Here is a 22325-nt window from a genome sequence, read left to right as displayed (position 1 = left end):
TTTCTACATAAAATATTAGAGATCAGAATTGAGCTCTATATATACTCTCAGAGACTTGACTCACTAGCATCCCGTGGTGCCCATTTAAATGAAAATTCATCGCTTGACTCCACTGTAATGTACAAGTGGATTATACCAGCGAAGGGAGAGAGCAAATATGCAAGTTCGCAAGTGTAACCAAGAACTTGCAGCATTGCCACTACATAAGCAACCATCTGGAAAGACTATGTTGTATATAACAAAATAATGACTGAACAGCTAGTTGTGAATATCATTCCAACCACTACTCCTTTACTAACAATAGACACCACTAACCAATCAGTAAGGGCCAGAAAATTTGCATTTTGCTATAAATGTGAAATAGATGGAAATTCTGTCTCAAAATGTGAAAACGCAAAATTATTTAATAGATGCTGTTTCACTGTGAATTGCATCCAGATGAGCTATTTATCACAAATTGTTTGAAATAGCTTTATTTTCTGCACACATACTCGAAAATGTAAGCAGTTACTGGCATTATACATCATCTCGCAAAGCCCAATTTGAAAATATAATGTATGCAAGAACCTATTTGCAAAATAAAGTGTATAAACGCAACAATGTATCAATGCGTTCAATGATCTGATGCCATGCCAATGTGTACAGCTGAATGGTCTGTTTAAGCTACACATCACATAATGCAATGTAGTACTCGGCCACGAGACCTAGCATTTATATAAGAAAGAAATGTTTACGTTTGTTTGTTAGCTAAAGCTCAAAAGATAGTATAATGTGGACAATTTTAACATGGCAAATTATGTGGCAGATGTTCTGAATGAATTGTAGTTGCACCGAATAATATTAGAGGTAAGGCCTGAACTACATCATTAACAATACTCTGCTAACTTCAACAAGAAATTGCGCAGTAGCTGTCCCTCAATGTTTTGTGCTGTGCACTGCCATTGCTTGTTGTTTTCTTTTCTTCTTTTGACATATGTGAAGCAACTGGTACATCATTCATTTTTATTATGGCCTTTGCAACACCAGAAGAGATCAGCAATCCCTGTGACAATGTCAATTCTGCTGTAGGCTGCTGCCCACCAAAATGGAGGCAGTCCCCCCCCCCCCCAACACTCCTTCCCCGGTGGTGGTCAAAATTCTAGTCTTTTTATAATCATGGCCATGTGTGACTATAGCCTACAGCACCTGTTCTCTGCAATATACCAACTGGAAAACAAATCCTGTAAAGTTTTTTGACAGTACTGAAATTCCTCCCCTAACTTTAAAATTGAGTGGTTATTTATTCGGCTCTACTTCTACACTATGTGCCTTGTCAGTTCTATCCGTAGCATTGTCAAGCATAGGTCATAGGGCTGTGAATGTATGTGAAAGGTCAAAATTAGTAGTCTATGGACTTTTTAATCTTCAGTTTGGGCGGGAAAAGACAAAATATGTTCAGAAACACCATATATCAGAGATGCATTCACTTAACTGGAGGGAAAATGCTGCTGCTTTTCAACAAGGCAGTAATTATTGACACATTAAATGCAGCTAACCAAAGAAAAGAAAGGAAATTTTGGAAGAAAAATGTGTTAAAGTTTTTGCAAAAGCAAACATTCCAGTCCAAAAGTTTCCAATCATCACTTTTTTTTTTAACAGGCAGTTTCAGGGAACTAATAATTTGTTTGTCTTTACTCATGAAGCATGACTACCTTTTACATTTGAGCGTATGATCATTTACAAACAATAGATGCTATGTTTCCTGGTCTCTACCAATCAGTCATTGTACTGGTGTATATAATCATTTTTCCAAATGGTTGTGTAAGGAGAGGCAATGCTGTGAGTCCTCAGTTATGCATGTGAACTTGTGTAATCTTTCTTTGTAGTCCACTTATGCATGACAATAGGAGCAAGTGAGAATTTTCAGTCGAATGGGCAGCAGTGGAGACTGGTGAGTTGAGTCTCCAAGCATACAGAGATGCCAAGTTTGGAGATGACATCAGAGGACCCTCTGGTAAATATAAAGCGGTATACTGAGCTCTTATAAATCTACAGTATAACCCCACTTTTATGTTCTCAAAGTTAATGTTTCCCCAGCATTTACAACATTTTTTAATGGCTCTCATCAAATTTCCTACCTTCACAACATTAATTGTCACATGTTTTTGCATTAATCTGTGTATGATTTCCCCATAATTTACACTTTATGAAACAACTTTTATGGAGAAAAATCCTAAGTAACTTACATAAAATTATGCTAACATGGCATAGGTCTTAAAGTAGCGTTTACAAATGTTATGTGGCTAAATTTCTTGACATCAGGGGTGCTCTACTCAACGGATCTGAACTGGTAAAAGAACAATTTATACTTTGTCTCCTGCCACCATTCTGCTTGGCATGGTGACTGATGGGCGTAACTTGAAATGTTGCATCAGTTATGTATTTTTCCAAACATAGCATGGCACATTTCAAGAATTTATTCTCATTTTGAAGCGCATATATTTACACATTTTTGTGCTGTTTCATAAACAAGCAGTGCAAGTGACAGTTTTTTTTTTGTGTGTGTGTGTGTGTGTGTGTGTGTGTGTGTGTGTGTGTGTGGTCTTCTGCATAATGGAGGAGGCCAAGTATACCAAAAGACAACTGCAGAGCAAGAAAGCCGGAACAATGCACATGAAGGCATCACACAACATACTTAAAAAATGCATCATGCTAATGTGAAAAAATACCTAACTGATGCAGTGTTGCATTATTTACATAATGAATGACACAGTTGTAGGCTTTCCAAAAACATCAGATATGATGAACAAAATTAAATAAAAACGTTTCTACTTCCAAGTGAGTTACCAGTTTGTTATGTCAGCTGCTAAACATTATACAAACTTCAGGTAACTTGATGACTATTGTATACTGATATCATAAATAACCTATGAAAATGCAGGGGAGGTGAGGGGCCTATGCATAACTTTTACCATTTAAAATGTTATTTCCCATATTTTACACTTTTTTTTAATTTTTTTTAAGTCCCTTAAAAATTGTGAAAGTAAGGTTCCACTGTATGTCTGTGCAGATATGATTATCTCTCTCTCTCTCTCTCTCTCTCTCTCTCTCTCTCTCTCTCTCTCTCTCTCTGTGTGTGTGTGTGTGTGTGTGTGTGTGTGTGTGTGTGTGTGGGCGTGGGGGCGTGCGTGCGCAAACACAAACACAAACACAAACACACACATACACACACACACACACACACACACACACACACACACACACACACACACACACACACAGTGTGCTAAATTAGTAATGACACAGTTTCCAGAAACACTATCAAGACACACATCTAACATAGTTAACATTTCATGTGCTAGGTTGTGCTGAACACTCAGACACTTTGATTGTATCAAAGACACAGCCTGTGCATGCAGCTGCCAAGAAAGTAACACTATACAAGAAGCAGCAGTCAAATGCAGTATCACATATCAAAGAGCTGCACTAAAATTTTAGATTATGTAAAACAGCATCAAGTTTTCAGAGACATGATTGTCTAACTCATGTACTTGATTTCTCTTACTCATTGGATTCTCTACAATCACCAGTGTAGTTAAGTTCGCTGCAATTTTCTTCAAATGACTATTGCATGCATCTCTGTATTGATGCATTTTATTATGCTGGGTATTTATATTCAACTTTGGCAAAAATCATTTTTGTTCTTGTCTAGATGGTCTCTCTCTCTCCCCCTCCCTTCTTCATGACTCCCCTCCCATTCTAAAAACTTTATCAGCTTTTTACATCCAATATTCCCCTTTTAGAGAGATGAAAGTCTTTGCATACTACAATTTTATAGGCACTGCCAGGGTGTTAAAAAGATTTTCACACTGGGGCCATTACGGTCATACATTTATGTACACATTAATATATAGCACTGTTGAAGCATATTTATCTCATTTTAAATTTCATGTTTTTCAGCAGCTTCTTTCAGAACCGAGATAACTGAAATGCAACGCCTGCCCTATGAATTGATTGTCAGAGCACAGCTTTGTTCAAACTATATGCACTCCTTCATAGGCTACACTTTTGCTTCACTACCACTCTATTACATCTTTACACAACTGATTTGCCTATACAATCATCATCTGAAAATCAACTTCATTTTTGTAAATGACAAAATGATGGTTAACAGATTCTGGTCAATGGTACTGCTTTATCACACTAACTTCAATCATTTGAGCACTGAACACTGCAGTTACTTAGAGAGCTGTTAACTCATGCCAGCACTGCTTTGAATATATCAAGTGACGCTTTTTCCTAGTTTACTACCAAAGCTGTGGCCTGAGCTCCCAGTTGGTGCACACCGACAGCGCAGAAAGATAGCTTCTTTTCTGTCTTTACTTCGTAGATTCTTACTTAAATTGAGTGTGAGTTTCGTATAGGAGGTGTAATTTCGAGTTTTAGTTACTGTAATCGTAAATTCAAGCAGATTGTAGTGCAGTCGTTAGGCATTTGTACAGGTTAGTTCATATATTCTTTGCATGTTTCCCTTACGTTATCTAGGCACAGACTCGTGTTTCAGTAACTGTAGTTCAACATCGATTAGAATGGACAGGGACTGTGATTGCTGTGTTCGGATGAGGGCTGAGTTGGCATCCCTTCGCTCACAGCTGGCGCTGACTTCGGCCGCGCAGCTTGAGGCTGTTGCCAATGGGCACCACTGTGGGGAGCCAAGCCGGACTTGGGTGTCACGGGGATGTCAACCTCGTCCCGTCTGTCCCCAGATCGGTCTGCCGCTGTGGTTGCCCCGGTTGCTGCCCGCAGTGGGGCTGAGCCCTCGCCTGTGGTTGATTGGGAGGATGTTCCAGGGCATAGAAGGCAGTGAAAGACATCCCCGGAGGCTGATCAGGAAGCCTCCCCGGTGTGTCTGACAAACAGGTTTCAGGGACTGTCCCTAGCTGAGCCACATGCAGCTGCCTGCCCTGTTTCAGAGGATGATTCTCAGTCTTCAAGGTACAGGCAATCGCAGAGGGTGGGCTTATTGGTAGTTGGGAGCTCCAATGTTAGACGCGTAATGGGGCCCCTTAGGGATATGGCGGCTAAGGAGGGGAAGAAATCAAGTGTGCACTCCATGTATATTCCGGGTGGAGTCATTCCTGATGTGGAAAGGGTCCTTCCAGATGCCATGAAGAGCACAGGGTGCAGCCAGCTGCAGGTGGTGGCACATGTCGGCACTAATGACGTGTGTCGCTTTGGATCTGAGGAAATTCTCTCTGGATTCCAGCGGCTATCTGATTTGGTGAATGCTGCCGGTCTTGCTTATGAGATGAAGTCAGAGCTCACCATCTGCAGCATCGTCGACAGAACCGACTGTGGACCTTTGGTGCAGAGCTGGGTGGAGGGTCTAAATCAGAGGCTCAGACGGTTTTGCAACCGTGTTGGCTGCAGATTTCTTGACTTGCGCCATAGGGTGGTGGGGTTTTGGGTTCTGCTGAATAGGTCAGAAACATTGTCTCGAAATTTGGTAGAAAATCCGAAGAAATTCTGGTTGTATGTAAAGTACACAAGTGGCAAGATGCAGTCAATACCTTTGCTGCGCAGTGCCAATGGTACTGTTACCGACGACTGTGACGCTAAAGCAGAGTTATTGAATGCAGTTTTCGGAAATTCCTTCACCAGGGAAGACGAATGGAATATTCCAGAATTTGAAACACGAACAGCTGCTAGCGTGAGTTTCTTAGAAGTAGATAACTTAGGGGTTGCGGAGCAACTCAAATCACTCGATACGGGCAGATCTTCAGGTCCAGATTGTATACTGATTAGGTTCCGTTCAGATTATGCTGATACAATAGCTCCCTACTTAGCAATCATATACAACCGCTCCCTCAACGATAGATATGTACCTACAGATTGGAAAATTGCGCAGGTCGCACCAGTGTTTAAGAAGGGTAGTAGGAGTAATCCATCGAACTACAGACCTATATCATTGACGTCGGTTTGCAGTAGAGTTTTGGAGCATATACTGTATTCAAACTTTATGAATCACCTCGAAGGGAACGATCTATTGATACGCAATCAGCATGGTTTCAGAAAACATTGTTCTTGTGCAACGCAGCTAGCTCTTTATTCGCACGAAGTAATGGCCGCTATCAACAGGGGATCTCAAGTTGCTTCCGTATTTCTAGATTTCTGGAAAGCTTTTGACACCGTTCGTCACAAGCGACTTCTAATCAAGCTGCGGGCCTATGGGGTATTGTCTCAGTTGTGCGACTGGATTCGTGATTTCTGGTCAGGAAGGTCGCAGTTTGTAGTAATAGACGGCAAATCATCGAGTAAAACTGAAGTGATATCAGGTGTTCCACAGGGAAGCATCCCGGGACCTCTGCTGTTCCTGATATATATAAATGACCTGGGTGACAATCTGAGCAGTTCTCTTAGGTTGTTCGCAGATGATGCTGTAATTTACTGTCTAGTAAGGTCATCCCAAGACCAGTATCAGTTGCAAAGCGATTTAGAAAATATTGCTGTATGGTGTGGCAGGTGGCAGTTGACGCTAAATAACGAAAAGTGTGAGGTGATCCACATGAATTCAAAAAGAAATCCGTTGGAATTCGATTACTCGATAAATAGTACTATTCTCAAGGTTGTCAATTCAACAAAGTACCTGGGTGTTAAAATTACGAACAACTTCAGTTGGAAAGACCACATAGATAATATTGTGGGGAAGGCGAGCCAAAGGTTGCGTTTCATTGGCAGGACACTTAGAAGATGCAAAACGTCCACTAAAGAGACAGCTTACACTACACTCGTTCGTCCTCTGTTAGAATACTGCTGCGCGGTGTGGGATCCTTACCAATTGGTATTGACGGAGGACATTGAAAGGGTACAAAAAAGGGCAGCTCATTTTGTATTATCACGTAATAGGGGAGAGAGTGTGGCAGATATGATACACGAGTTGGGATGGAAGTCATTAAAGCAAAGACGTTACTCGTCACAGCGAGATCTATTTACGAAATTTCAGTCACCAACTTTCTCTTCCGAATGCAAAAATATATTGTTGAGCCCAACCAACATAGGTAGGAATGATCATCAAAATAAAATAAGAGAAATCAGAGCTCGAACAGAAATGTTTAGGTGTTCGTTTTTCCCGTGCGCTGTTCCGGAGTGGAATGGTAGAGAGATAGTATGATTGTGGTTCAATGAACCCTCTGCCGTAGAACATACGTTTTTCTGTGGAAAATCATTCTCAGCAACTGAACACTGGCCTAGTCATTGTAAATTAATCTAGAAATCACATTAATGAATTTTACATCTTGTGGTCTGAGTATGAGTTGTTGAAAAAATACCCACACAATCCCTCTTCTTCACATGTAAAAAAATTTTACGAGACTACAACTTAAAATTTCACCAAGAAAAAAATGGGTGTATGATGACCTTATTTTGATCTTTTGGAGACAGAGTACAGTTACAACTCACCATCTTTGCCTATCCTTGTACTGCACTCGTCACCCTCTCTATCAGAATCCAAATCCAAATCATCGTCTTCTGCATCTGATAGCACTGAGTTTGTTGAAGTTTTCACTGAAAACATAAATACTTGGTTTCAACATTTGGTGGAGTTTAGATAGAAAATTAAACATTTTATAGATATTTACGTTTTATGATGGGGGTGGAACAACAGAAACAGCAAACACTGTCTGCACACTAATACAAATAAGTAGATGTTCTTTATTTTGCTACAGTAAACCATGCCTATGATATAGCAATTCCTATGATGCACAAACCAATACACTGTTTCCATTGTAAATGCCAAGAAACAAACAATATCTGCATAACTAACAGGTGGGCAACTGACTTGTTCAATAATCACACTGCAAAAACAATTTATGCCATTAAAAGCAGGGGCAGTGGCAAGGGGAGGCTACGGGGGCTATAGCCCCCCTCCCCCCAAAGGAGTATCATATTACACTGGATAAAATGACGTCAGAGCTCACTGAATATGTTACTTCAACAGATTCAATCATGTTTTTTTAATATGATTATGTAGAAATATAGGTTGCAATGTATTTCAAACACATTTTAACAAAAGAATAATAGCAGCAAATAGCCCACTATCTAAACCAATAAATATCATTTAACTTAAAATGGACATCTTATTATTTATTAATATACATTGGATGTATATTAATGTATGAGTACCATTTACGATAATGAAGAAAGCTAAATATGCCAGGTATGCCTACAAACACTTATAAATTGCTGACCCCAGACAAATACTTCGAAATCACTGGACATCTGGGTCAAATCATATTATTTTCCCAGGCACACACATTCTGTACACACGTTTTTACCCTGAACTCCAAAACAGTTACCAAAAACTCCTTTAAGAAACACCAAATTTTACCAATTTGTCGGAGGAGGACCTCGACTCTTCTTTTGTTGAGCGACACTCCATTCCCCAAACCGCTACATATATTCGACGGCAGAAGTTAGTTGTGGCGGCACCTACCAACATTTTTCAGAACTTCGGCGTAAGCACTCAATTCTAAGCCATAGGCAGTTTTTTGAATTGCAAAAACCGGAAAAAAGGTGCGGCTTCAATTCGAGTAAATACGGTACTACCTAATGTTGATATACACATTTCATATGGCTACTTAAAACATTTGCTCATACTAAATACACTGAACACCAACAGTACTTCCATTTCTATAACTGTCAGCTATCCAAGTTCAAAATGTCCCTTCCCAGCAGCACATGTGGGTGCCCAGTGCCAAGTGGGAAGCTAATAACATTACTAAGACCTTCAAAGACAATATCATGTGCAACAATGCCCAAGACAGATTTTCCATTAAATTTCTCCAGTGATACCATTTAAACATTCCCACTGCGAACCATCTGTACTCCTCTTGTTACACAGGTCTTGAAGTACTCAACCACATTCAATGCCAGAGCTTAGCGCTACCTCAAGTCACGATCTCAGATGGGGAACAGCACATCTAACATAAACCATTATCCCCAAAAGTAGTATTTGGTCACAAACCCTTCCTATTCCCCACACATTGTACCACATATGCAAGCATTTTTGTACTCTGTTGCTAGAAACATATTTAAAGGGTAGACAACAGTGCATGGAGATTATATACTCTAATGGAGAAATACTAGTGAGGAGAAGGGGGGGGGGGGGGGGGGTTCGATTCCCGGTAGGAGACTGGGTATTGTGTATCATTCATCATCGATATGCAAGTTGCTGAAGTGGTGTCCACCAAAAAGACTTGCAATACGGCAGCTGAATCCCGAAGGGGATATCCCAGCCAATAAATGGCATACGGTCATTTCATTTCACTAGAAAGGAGAAGGTCAAGTGTATAAAATAGACATTTTGGTGTTCCTCAGGGCAGCACTTTAAGTCCAGTCCCTTTCATACAAGATGTAAATTATTTCCCAAGTTCTCTTGACAATAAGCAATTGATCACTATGTATACAGATGATACATCTGGTGTCTGCTGTGCAGACAGTGAGAGCAGCCTAGTCGAAGAGATACATAACTTTATTGAAAAGGCAAGAGCATACTTTGAAAGAGACAATCTAAAAGTAAATCATTTTAAAAAGTGGTCCAACCAGACAAAATACTGTGACTGATGAAATTCTACCAAAAATCTGTACGGATTCTAAATTCTTAGGTTTATGAATAGACAATCAACTTTCATGGAAGCAGCAAGTTGATTATGTCTGCAAAAAAAATAACAACCAGTCTATACGGACAGGGTGTACATAAAGCCCAGGAATACTTTCAATTATTTATTGCACAAGAACTAAACATTGTACAGATGTCATAAATATTGCATACTTAATTGAAATAAGCATGCATGTAAAATTACATGATAAGAGCAATAAACTGAGTTGAAATTGGCAATATTCACAATATACATTAATGACAACACTAGTTACTTTCAGCAAATATCCCTCAATTAAAATGTACATAAGACAGTTTCTTATTACCTTGAGCTGTCGACGATGTCATAGTTGTAGTTGCTGTAGTAGTCACTGTCGTAACTTCAGACAGATGTTCTGCACCTTCCCCTGGGGAATATTTCGTTTCTATTGTTGTTGTAGTGCTGCTTGTCACTGTCTCAGATGTTTGCTGTAATCATACACCAAATTATCAGTTTGTGTTGCAGAACTGTTTTAATTAATATCATGTCGCTATGGCCCTTTAACGGCAGATAATCTGTGACTGCATCAGTCGAGCAGTAAAAGAGGAGGAGCTAAGTACAGCATTATGCAGCATTCATATGATTTCATGCGCTACATATTATCATTACATGCAAATATTGTCACCTATATGATACAATAGTCACTGAATCACAAACTCAGAAAACTAGAATCCAACCAATACTCGATGACAGCATATGTAAAGATATTTTTCAGTACAAGGAACTTATCAATGAGTCACACCATTTATCATATTCAAGTCATAAGGCTCCAGTCACTTACTCGGGCAGTACTCTATTCTCACACAAATTCTCTCTCAAAGATTGTAATCTATGAAATACAGTTATGAGCAAGACCATTTCACAGTGAAAAAACTAGATAGATGAACATAAAACAAATTACATAACAGAAGTTACGTGTAAAAATATTTTTCTTTTCAACACGTTACTTACAACTGTTATTGGCGAAATCTTTCCTGCTGGATCATTAAAGTCATCTGATGAAATCCTTGAGGAGGTATTATGAAAATCATCAAAATCCTCATGCATACGACGAACTTGATCTTCTGCATCCTGTCTCTCCTTTTCACGGCGTTCTTCCTCTTCCCTCACCTTGCGTTCTAACCTTTCTTTCTGAATCTTTGCAAGTGCAGCTGAAATGAAAGTAATATGTTGATAGAGAACAAACTAAATGTTACATCTTACCTCAGTTGCTCAAGAGGCAATGCTCAGTTAAGGAGTAAACACCTAAGGTTTGTAGCAGCCAAACAATGACTGTTATCATATCTTATAAAACTGCTTGCTTCTTCCTGCTTTATAAAAACTTATTTACCATGCATTTAATTTGTATTATTTCAAGTGGCTTGAACAAATAAAAAATTATCTCACCAACAATACTGTCTATCCAATTGTGTATCATACAGATGATCAAATCCTCATAACTGTCCACATAAAGCAACCTAAAGTTATTACTAAGAAAAGAACACACTCTTACACAAAAAGAAAACTTTCTTTTTGACAAAAAACGCTTACAAAAGACAAATTAAATTCTCTCTTACCATTTTCTGTATCAAGATATGATTTCTTGTTGCCCTTCATTTGGTTAGTTATTTTCTCCGTTAATTCCATCTGACGAATTATCTCATCCTTAAAATCATTAATTTCCCGTGCTAGGGCTGCTTCCATATGTGTTTTATCAAGACTTTCCATGAGTTCTTCAAGCTGGGATTGCGTACTGTAGTACCACGTTTCACCATCTTCACTCTCTCTATGGAAAATATATCATCACTAGATGCTATAAATAATATTAGTAAAAATATTGTATGTTCGTTAGGCAAAGGAAAACAGAAAACTTATAAAAAGAAATCACAATTCTGTGTAACTACCATTTAAGATGACAATAAAATTAGAAATGCAATATAAGTGATATGGGTGGCATCTATCTGAGTTAGTGACTAGATATCACAGCTATCAGAAATTTACGTATTACAAAGAGGGTTGTTTCCTCGAAGGAAAGCTTTTTTTAAGTGCATTGGAGTTCACCCTACTAGACTCTACAACAATGCAATGGGGTGCCCACAACAATAGCACCAGTGCCGAGAGCAAAAATGCCTACAAATTACTACTTGGCTGATACTACTAAGCATCTCGATCTCCAGCGGTGGCATCTCCAGCACAGGCTATCACCACCCATCCTGACAGTCACAAGGAGTGTGCCCAGTCTACACATTGCTGCACAGATAGCACAGCATCAGTCCGCCTTTCTATATTATCAAGGTTTTCCGACTATTCCATGGCATTTGCCATGAAGTCAACCACCAGAAACAGCACCTTCTCCCTTGTCGCAAGTCTGCAATGAAGGTTGCATGCACTGATGCACACGGGGCACCATCACCATCCATGTGAACTATGGCAGCTTATTTGGCCACTGCTAAAGTTCCAGCACTCACTTTGTCTGCTGCACCGTTATCATCACCACCACCACCACCACCACCACCACCACCACCACCACTACTACTATTACTACTCCCAGTGATCACACTTGTAATGTAAATAAAATAAGTGCTTAGCTGTTGCACATTGTCTTCAAATTATAGTAACTTCTACATGTTGGAAAGATTTTGCCAGAACTCATGAAAAAGCAGCAGCACCACCAGCTGCCATTCCCTCCATACAAGGAATCAGCAGAGAACGGGAAATTGTATGAAAAGCAGCTCACTTTGAAGCTTCCCAAGTATGCTGACCCTATAAAAGCTCTATTCTTGTCATGGATTAAGCTGCAAACTTACAGATTTTCGTGTAAATTAGCCCCGACATGAGCATATGATTTCGTCTAGGGTAGAGTTTTATCAGTGTAAAATCCTAATCAGACCTACAGAGCATGGGCAGGAGAACTACCCACACTTTGACAGAAGTGTCATTTTGTAACTTCAAAACATAAGGAATTATACATTGACAAAATGGTCAGGGACACGATTATTCATTCTGCCCTGGATAAAGAAGCTGTACAGCAGGCTTTACAGTTTGGTGACCCACCACTTGGAGAGGTTACAGCTCTAGCATATGCTTTCAAAGTGTCACAAGCAGCAGGATAGCAATTAGAAAGATGGGCTGACATAAGCGCTTACTGTTCCACTGCCCTTCGTAAACAGGTTAAGGAGGAATTTGATGGACTAACAAATTTGGCTGTCACTGAACCAATGCATCTAGTCAATTGGCAACACTACTGGTAGTCATTAAGAAGCCGTCAAGAAAATTAAGATTACGTGCAATTTCAAAATGATGGTAAATGCACAGACTCAAATCATTTCATATCCAACAACACATACAGAAGAATTAATGGCCAAACTAGCTGGTGGGAGATATTTCTCAAAAACAGTCTTGGTAGACACCTACTTGCAACTTCCCTGTTTCAAAGATTTCTTGAGCAACTGACGCAAAATATACCATGCTGCACAACAGAGGTTGAAAATACCACTTCAGTTTTAAGGTTCTTTTTCTATCATCATGTGTGATACTAAAAATAAACATGAGACTGAAGCTAACAATAATTTTTTTTTACACACAGTAGTACATATGAGAAAACAAAGAAGTAGTTCCATATAACATTTTAGAAAACAGTGGTCGGGCTAGGTGTGGTAATACCCAAGTCAGTGCCAAAGTGACACCATACAGTACAATGGATGATTAGTAGCTTTGGTCTCTTGTTTATTTTCAGTATCACACCTGATGATGGGCATGTAAGAGCCCAAAACCAGTCATGGTTTAAGCACAGGAAAATAAAGAGACCTTAGAGGTTGAAAATACCACTTAAGTTTTAAGGTCCTTTTTCTTTTCCAATGTTTAAAACATGACCGTTTTCTGTTTCTTACATGCCTATCATCATGTGTGATACTGAAAATAAACTTGAGACCGAAGCTAACTCCCCCCCCCCCCCCCCTCCACACGGTAGTATATATGAGAAAACAAAGAAGCAGCTTCATACAACATTTTAGAAAACAGCAGTCGGGCTAGGTGTGGTAATATCTAAGTCAGTGCCAAAGTGACATCATACAATACAATGGATGATTATTAGCTTTGTTCTCTTGTTTATTTTCAGTATCTCACCTGACGATGTGCATGTAAGAGCCCGAAACCGGTCATGGTTTAAGCACAGGAAAATAAAGAGAATCTTACAACTGAAGCGGTATTTTCAACCTCTGCTACAATGGTCAGTTGCAGATGTCCCTCCAGCAGGATTATTCATGCTGTATAAATTATTCTTGATGATGGTAGTAACGGGAATCTCCACTGTGGCAACTATGGAATCTGCAAACGCTATTCCAAACACTTCAAGAAGCAAGATTGAAGTATAACTTACAAAATCTAAGTTTTTTCAGCCATCAACTGAATATTTGGGACACACAATTTTACATGCATGCATCAAACCAATGATCACTAACATAGAAGTGATCATAGCACTACCATGGTCAACGAAAGAACTGATATCTTTTCTAGGAAAGTTTCCTTTTACAATACAGGGCTATTACAAATGACTGAAGCGATTTCATAAATTCACTGTAGCTCCATTCATTGACATATGGTCACGACACACTACAGATACATAGAAAAACTCATAAAGTTTTGTTCGGCTGAAGCCGCACTGCAGGTTTCTGCCGCCAGAGCACTCGAGAGCGCAGTGAGCCGAGAAAGCGTATGTCATGCTTGAAATGCACTCACAACAGTCAGTCATAACAGTGCAACGACACTTCAGGACGAAGTTCAACAAAGATCCACCAACTGCTAACTCCATTCGGCAATGGTAGGCACAGTTTAAAGCTTCTGGATGCCTCTGTAAGGGGAAATCAACGGGTCGGCCTGCAGTGAGCGAAGAAACGGTTAAACGCCAAGTTTCACGCGTAGCCCGCGGAGGTCGACGAATAAAGCAAGCAGGGAGCTAAACGTACCACAGTTGACGGTTTGGAAAATCTTACGGAAAAGCCTAAAGCAGAAGCCTTACCGTTTACAATTGCTACAAGCCCTGACACCCGATGACAAAGTCAAACGCTTTGAATTTTCGGCACGGTTGCAACAGCTCATGGAAGAGGATGCGTTCAGTGCGAAACCCGTTTTCAGTGATGAAGCAACATTTCTTCTTAATGGTGAAGTGAACAGACACAATGTGCGAATATGGGCGGTAGAGAATCCTCACGCATTCGTGAAGCAAATTCGCAATTCACCAAAAGTTAACATGTTTTGTGCAATCTCATGGTTTAAAGTTTACGGCCCCTTTTCCGTCTGCGAAAAAAAACGTTACAGGACACGTGTATCTGGATATGCTGGAAAATTGGCTCATGCCACAACTGGAGACCGACAGCGCCGACTTCATCTTTCAACAGGATGGTGCTCCACCGCACTTCCATCATGATGTTCGGCATTTCTTAAACAGGAGATTGGAAAACCAATGGATCGGTCGTGGTGGAGATCATGATCAGCAATTCATGTCATGGCCTCCACGCTCTCCCGACTTAATCCCATGCGATTTCTTTCTGTGGGGTTACGGGAAAGATTCAGTGTTTAAACTCACTCTACCAAGAAACGTGTCAGAACTGCGAGCTCGCATCAACGATGCGTTCGAACTCATTGATGGGGACTTGCTGCGCCGAGTGTGGGAGGAACTCGATAATCGGCTTGCTGTCTGCCACATCACTAAAGGGGCACATATCGAACATTTGTGAATGCCTAAAAAGAACTTTTTGAGTTTTTGTATGTGTGTGCAAAGCATTGTGAAAACGCTTCAATCATTTGTAATAACTCTGTACATTTGTCCCAAATGCTTAAAAATTGCTCAACAATTGAACCAACTAAGCAAGAAACGTACACCATTTGTGTGGACACAGGACTGTGACACCCATTTCAAACTTGGGAAGTCTGCCTTTGCTCAGCCTTGTGTTTAGCTACGTTTCAGTCTACAAACAGTTCACAGTTGTGACTGACACCTCAGACTACTGGACTAGTGCCATCTTAGCATATCTGTATTCTGACAGGACTGAAGGGTCAATAACTTACACTTCCAAGACATTGAGAGCTGTCCAATAGAATTAGTCACAAGTTGAAAAAGAAACTTGAGGCATTATATATGCACTCAAGAAATTTCACACTTTTTGTACAGAGTGAAATTTCATCTTATAACAGACCATGAGCTACTCACATCACCGTACAGCCCCTCATCAAGGCCACTAAATAAAACGGCTCATACTTTACACTTTTCTTATTGCAGATTTAATTATGAAATTCATTTTCATACCCCAGACAAACACACAAAAGCAGATGCTCCTCTCAGCTACCAACAGGTCCCAATCTGTCATACAACAAAAAAGATGTTTTATGTTTCCATCTAGATGAGAAAGCATTGTTAACAACAGACACATTCACAAGTACAGGCATGCACACAGCAGCTGCCATGGGTACAGACCTCATCTCAATGTTCATCTCAACATTCTACGTGCTTTGACAGAGAAGCTGCCAGAATGGAAAGAGGATCCACTATACCAACATTTTCAGATATGAAAGTGATTGATTTTGGTTAATGGAGTAGGGCTGCTAGCTACAGAACACGCATCACCACAAATAGTCATACCCCTATCATTACACAACAACATTCTACAGCTTCTGCATTACGGCCACTGGGGGATATCTAGGAGTAAAACACTGGCACAATGATATGTATATTCGCCAGGTGCTGACAATTAAACAGAACAACTGGTCCAGTCATGCAACACATGCATCAAACAGAAAGCCCAAAAAAAACTTTTTCTATATGGCCTACACTGCACACAACCATGGGCACAGGCCCACTTAGACTTTCTGGACCCCTTTCTGGGAACAAATTAGCATATTCCTACTCGCGATGTGTAGTTCGCCCAACTTCCACAACTGGAAGAAATAACATTAAGACCTTATCAAAATGTTTTTATTTGAAGACCTTCCCCAGACTTTCAACCCCCTGTTTACTTCATAAACCTCCAGAAACTTCTTTGCCATGAATGGCATCCAGCGCATTAGAGCTCCATCTTCATTCACAATCCAATGCTGAAGCTGAGCGACTGATGTGAACATTCAAAACACATATACAGAAGTGCATCGGAGACAGTTCCTTGGAAAATGCTTTAACTCGATTTTTAAGTTTTTACAGAGCCATGCCCATGGGAGACAAAGAGTTTAGCAGAACTTCTTCATGACTGCTAGCCTTGCAGGCTGCTTCACCTGCTGATGCCAGTCCTACACTCGACACTGGCACCAGCACCAGCACCAGCACCGCAAGCACTGTAGTTCTGACTGGGCACCAAGGTCTGGGCACAAGCATTTGGACAGGGGCCTGGTGCTCATCCAGCAGCAATAGGGATGCAAGGTGTTTCTGCTGAAAGGAGCTGACAGGCAACTCATCCAAAATCTCAACCAACAACACCTGCACGTCACTGGGCAGTCGCCACCACCATCTCCTCCAGCCGATGTCCCACCTTCCCCAGAGGCCGATTCCTCTCATGCACCTTTCTACTCACCTCCAGTAACATCCATCCTGGAGCACATGGAGCCCCCTACCCTCACTACTTTTCAACACTCTGCACCACCCACATCTTCTAACAAAAGCAACACGGATGAAACATTTTCCAGGAATCAAAAATCTGTCACCAGCCAAGGGCCTACCTACCATTGTCCAACAGCCAACGGGATCCACACCAAATAATTTCCAGCCACAGTAAGGCGTGCTATACTGCCTAGGACCCCCCACCACGAGCATCTTTCCAGGCAGCACCTGTGGTTTGCTTGCTACACTGTGTCTCTGGGAAAACTGATGCAGAAGTGGCATCACCACCAGCAGAGACGCAGTAGATGCCCAGTTATGAGCTGCCCAGTCTCTGTCCACGCAATGGCTGCTCCTATCAGGGCATCTTCCAGACCTACAGCCTCCAGCCAGCATACAGTGAGCCGGTAGAATCATCAGTACTCAGCAATGATATGGATGTCATGTCTGTGAGGGACTACCGGCACCTCAGGTCTCGCATATTTTACAGCTGATGACCAGTCGTGACTCCCCCGATGAGGGATGGATGCGGTAACCCTTACACATCACCACATAGCAGACATTACTAGGCCTCCTCTTCTCCAGAAGTGGCACCTCGAGCAGAAGCTATCACTGCCTTTCACAGCTGCCACATAGTGTGTGCATAATGTACACATTGCTGCACAGACAGCACAGCACCATTCCATCACACTCCCAGCATGCTACATCACTGAGGCTCACCCGCTATTCCGTGGCATTTGTCACTGGAGCTGACCACCAGGAACAGCACCTGCCACCTTGTCGCAAGCCGGCGATGAAAGCTGCGCGCATCAATGCACACAAAGCCCTATTGGCAACGACATAAACTAAAGCGGCTTATTTAGGCTGCTGACAACGCTCCAGCACTTACTTCATCCACTGGACTGTTAACATTCATCATCATCTAGTGCTCTGGGCATGAACTACCTGGTTCTTCAACTGGACTCTGCTTTGGATTTGCTGTTATTAGATTACTTTTATCGCCTGTGAATAAAGTAATTCTTTAACTGCTCCATGTTTTCTCCCTGTGTAGTAGCCACTACACCAAAGAGCACATCCTGATAATTATTGTGGTTGCTTGTATTACAACATGCTGGACAAAACAAACAAAACTAAGAAAAGGAACCACACACCTGAAACGGACTGTGGGCAATTCGTAGACATACTATGACAACAGAGAATACTTCTTGTTTAACTGGTAAAATAATGGCAGTTTTAAAGCTAGTGACGTTCTTGTGCTGTTACATGTGTCTACGCACCACCACCAACCTGTTTCCAATGACTGTCTGATTTTTCCTAATTTTACTCTGCTGTGGATGTTCAATACACTAAACAGTGGTATTAGCCACAGACAGAGAAGGACTACTTCTAGTGGAGGAGGACGAGAGAGAGAGAGAGAGAGAGAGAGAGAGAGAGAGAGAGAGAGAGAGAGAGAGAGAGAGAGAGAAGGAAAAAAAACCACACCAATATAATACTTACACGAATATCCGTCTAGCCAAAAACCAATACTTCCGTCCATGCCGATCAAATCCCAGATGTTCTTGTCTGCACAAGTTTCCTGTCTTTTCAACATCAGGTATGCAATCCGTCACGCCAGACACCTATAGATAACATAAAATTATGTTGGTGTTACCTATCATTATAAAAAACAATCTTCAGTTCAATTGAAGTAGAAGTGAATCATGTTTACCAAACTCCAGAAAGTAATTCTAAAATATTCTGGAAAGTACACAATAGCTGTTTCATTCCCAATACCTTCAAATTAAGAAGAAGTAATGTTTCATACTTAATTATGATTAGGGTAAATGAAGATCATGTGCAATTCACAAACATGCAAAATAAACAGTCTAACAAGTTCTCCACCTTCTGAAGGATTTTCACGTACAGATTCTTCTCAGAACATAGTAAGCTTAAAATAATGCAGCTCATGCGAGTGTCACTTGTCCAGTAGTCAAAAGCAAAAAGAAATTCCAGCAACAATCAATTCAGCAAATAAAAAGATCAAATTATTTCTATTAATGGTGTACCTTCACTTCCGCATTAATTAGTCTGAAAATGGAAATACAAATTTGGCTCAGCTGTTTGATTTCACTGAGCTGTTAAGAACCAGTGTATTCAACAAGGCAAGGCCGTTGGCTGCTCTGCATCTGATAGAATAGGATACACCTGTGACAAGCCTAGAGGAGGATATGCTACATTGGTAAACTGGGCAGTTTTGCACCTGGGTCTTCCGCAGGTACATGACCTCTGTGGCAAGAGGCTGGGAGTGGGAATGGCAAGGATATGGACCACAACGCTCTGTAGGTTGGGAGGGCAGCAGAATACCAGTTCAGGAGGGATGGGAAGGATCATGAGAAGTGGGTCTCTCATTTCTTGGCATGATGATAGATAACTGATGTCCTGAAGAAAGATGTGGTTTAGATGCTCCAGTTCGGGGTGATACTGGGTGATTTGCAGTCGGTTCTTGGAGGGTGGTGTGAGGATATGGTGTGGGAAATCTGTGGACTGGGTTTGGGGCCGATTCCTGTCTGTGAAAGCCTTTGAAAGACATTCAGCATACTGGGCGAGAGAATTCCAATCACTGCAGAAATGCTATCTATGGGTGATCAGGCTAACTGGGAGCAAGTTTTTGGTGTGAAAAGGGTGACCAGCTGTCAAAATGCTGGTACTGTTGTTAGTTAGTAGGCTTGATGTGGATAGAAGTATGGATGGAGCCATCAGAGAGGTGGTGGTCAACGTCCAGGAAGTAGTATGTTGGGCTAACATCCAAGAAGTGGCATGTGGGGATAAGAAAAACAGGTGGAGCAGATGAGACAGAAGGTGGTGAAGTTGTGCAGGAATGATGAAGAGGTGTCTTGGCTCTGGGTGCAGATCATGAGGATGTCATCAATGAACCTGAACCAGACAAGAGGTTTGGGTTTTTTGATGGCTAAGAGGGTTTCCTCTAGACGATCCACAAATAAGTTGGCAGAGGGAGGTGCCGTGTGGGTGTCCATGTCAGTGCAGCAGATCTGTTTGTATATCTTCTCCGCAAAAGGGATGCAGTAGTGTTTGAGGATTTAATTAGTACAGGTATAAGGAATGGTGCAGGGGTCTGGAATTGGAAGGATGTAGGGAGACACAGTGTTTGATGGCAGCAAGACCATGGGCAACAGGACCCACTCATTGTCTAATCTCATCCCCCAGACTGGGGCAATGAAATTATGTCCATCGCTAGAGTTTCAATTATCTATCATCAGGTCCCCTCCTAAAATGGTATTCTGCTGCCCTCCCAAACCAACCAACATCCTGATCCATCCCCATGCCACTCCTACTCGAAAACTCTTGCTGCAGAGCTCATATGCCTGTGGGTGAACAAGGTGCAAGGCCTGCCTGATTCACACACCGACTACATCTGTCATAAGCTTATCCTAACTTATCAGAGGCAGGACCAACTGTGAAAACAGCCATGTCATACGCAAGTTCTGCTGCAATTTCTGCACAACATTTTATTGGGATATGACCAACAGCCAGCTGACCATGAGAATGAGTGACCACTGACAAACTATGCCAAAGAACAGAGTTGACCACCAAGTGGAGTAATACACTGCTGAGTACTACATGCTAGAGTTCAAGGGTTGTGTTACAACCTCTGCCATCTGAGACATTCCTCCCAGCACCAGCTATTCTGAACTATGCAGATGGGAGCTATCCTTGCAGTATATTCTTCACCCCATAATCCCCGACTCCACTAACAGACTGCACTCACACCAACTTCCCAACATTCTCCCCTTCCTCTGTTCTGACATTCACTCTCAATCCACACTTTCACATTGTCATTGTGCACCGCACAAACTCACCAGCTTGGGTTGCCATGTGTCACATGCCTACTTCACACCTGCTGCCCTATCTACATCTACATCTACATCAATACTCTGCAAATGATTTCCTGTTTCATTCACACAAGGAATGTGAGAAGAATGACTGTTTAAATGTCTTATCCTTACGATCCCCATTGAAGCAGCGATACATTGAAGGTTGTACTATATTCTTCAAGAGTCTGCTGGTTCAGTTTCTTCGGCATCTCAGTCACACACTCCCATGGAGCAAACAAATCTGCAATTGATTATGCTGCCCTTCTCTGTATGTTTTTACTATCCAGTGCTAATCCTATCTGGTAAGGGTCCCACACACTTAAGCAATATTCTAGGGTGGGCTGCAAGAGTGACTTGTACACAGAGTACTTTGTAGACTGATTACATTTCCTCTGTATTCTACCAATAAACTGAAGTCTGCTATCTGCTTCACTCATAACTGAGCCTATCTGATCATTCCATTCCATCATTCCATTTCATCGCTTCATACCCCTACAAAGTGTTACACCCATGTATCCGTATGAGTTGACTGCTTCCATCTGCGACTCACTGAGATAGTCATAAGATGTTACATTCTTTGGTCTGTTTTCCACATTAGTATCTCGCACACCTGCTGCCTCCCTCTCAGCTGCCAGTTACCATTCATCAAACCCTCTTCCTGTTTCCAATCTCTTTTTCTCTTTACCCATCCCTACCCGACAACCCCTCACCCCAGAACACCTACCGAACCCCAATCCCAGAGTTATGTATTCAGCCGGCACAATGTAGTTGTGCAGGTGTGTGTGTGTATGCGAGAGAGAGAGAGAGAGAGAGAGAGAGAGAGAGAGAGAGAGAGAGAGAGAGAGAGAGAGAGAGAATTAATATACATTATTCTAAACAATTATCCATTGTAATTCTTCAGGCTTTCACAATTATCTGTTGGCATCTTGAAGCATCTGGTATTCCACCAGATATCAGCGTCATTCACAGACGATATTTCAACGTGACTCTTTATCTTCATTGGGAGTTATCTGAGACTGCTCAAGTAGTGGAACGTGTCCGGTATACATACCTTCTGCCTTCCCCTCCATGGTCTGTTCAAAGCATTCCATTTGCTGACCATGCCCACTAACAGCATCACTAATCATTCCCCCTTTGGTCTGGTGCCCCTGGCCACACACTGGTATTCCATTTTCAGTCCGTTGTTGTTCCAGGTGTCTCATCTGTGGTCCACTCCTG

The 22325-nt window shown here is 41.4% G+C and overlaps 1 protein-coding gene across 6 annotated transcripts in view; it reads right to left on the bottom strand.

Annotated features, from left to right (window-relative positions):
* Positions 1 to 22325, bottom strand: part of LOC126272806 (nucleosome-remodeling factor subunit NURF301) — a 282822-nt gene that overhangs the window by 228951 nt on the left and 31546 nt on the right. For all 6 annotated transcript variants that reach the window (XM_049976036.1, XM_049976004.1, XM_049976012.1 and 3 more), the window contains exons 3-7: positions 18733 to 18854; positions 11231 to 11439; positions 10626 to 10825; positions 9961 to 10102; positions 7438 to 7542 (exon numbers count right to left, since the gene is read on the bottom strand). In XM_049976036.1, the coding sequence (XP_049831993.1) occupies positions 7438 to 7542; positions 9961 to 10102; positions 10626 to 10825; positions 11231 to 11439; positions 18733 to 18854 (778 nt within the window). The remainder of the gene's footprint in view (positions 1 to 7437; positions 7543 to 9960; positions 10103 to 10625; positions 10826 to 11230; positions 11440 to 18732; positions 18855 to 22325) is intronic.

Source organism: Schistocerca gregaria, chromosome 1 (assembly GCF_023897955.1).
Source record: "Schistocerca gregaria isolate iqSchGreg1 chromosome 1, iqSchGreg1.2, whole genome shotgun sequence".
In the NCBI taxonomy this organism is placed as follows: domain Eukaryota; kingdom Metazoa; phylum Arthropoda; class Insecta; order Orthoptera; family Acrididae; genus Schistocerca; species Schistocerca gregaria.
The sequence above is the reverse complement of the archived record's forward strand: the minus strand, read 5'-3'. Positions and strand labels throughout refer to the sequence as shown.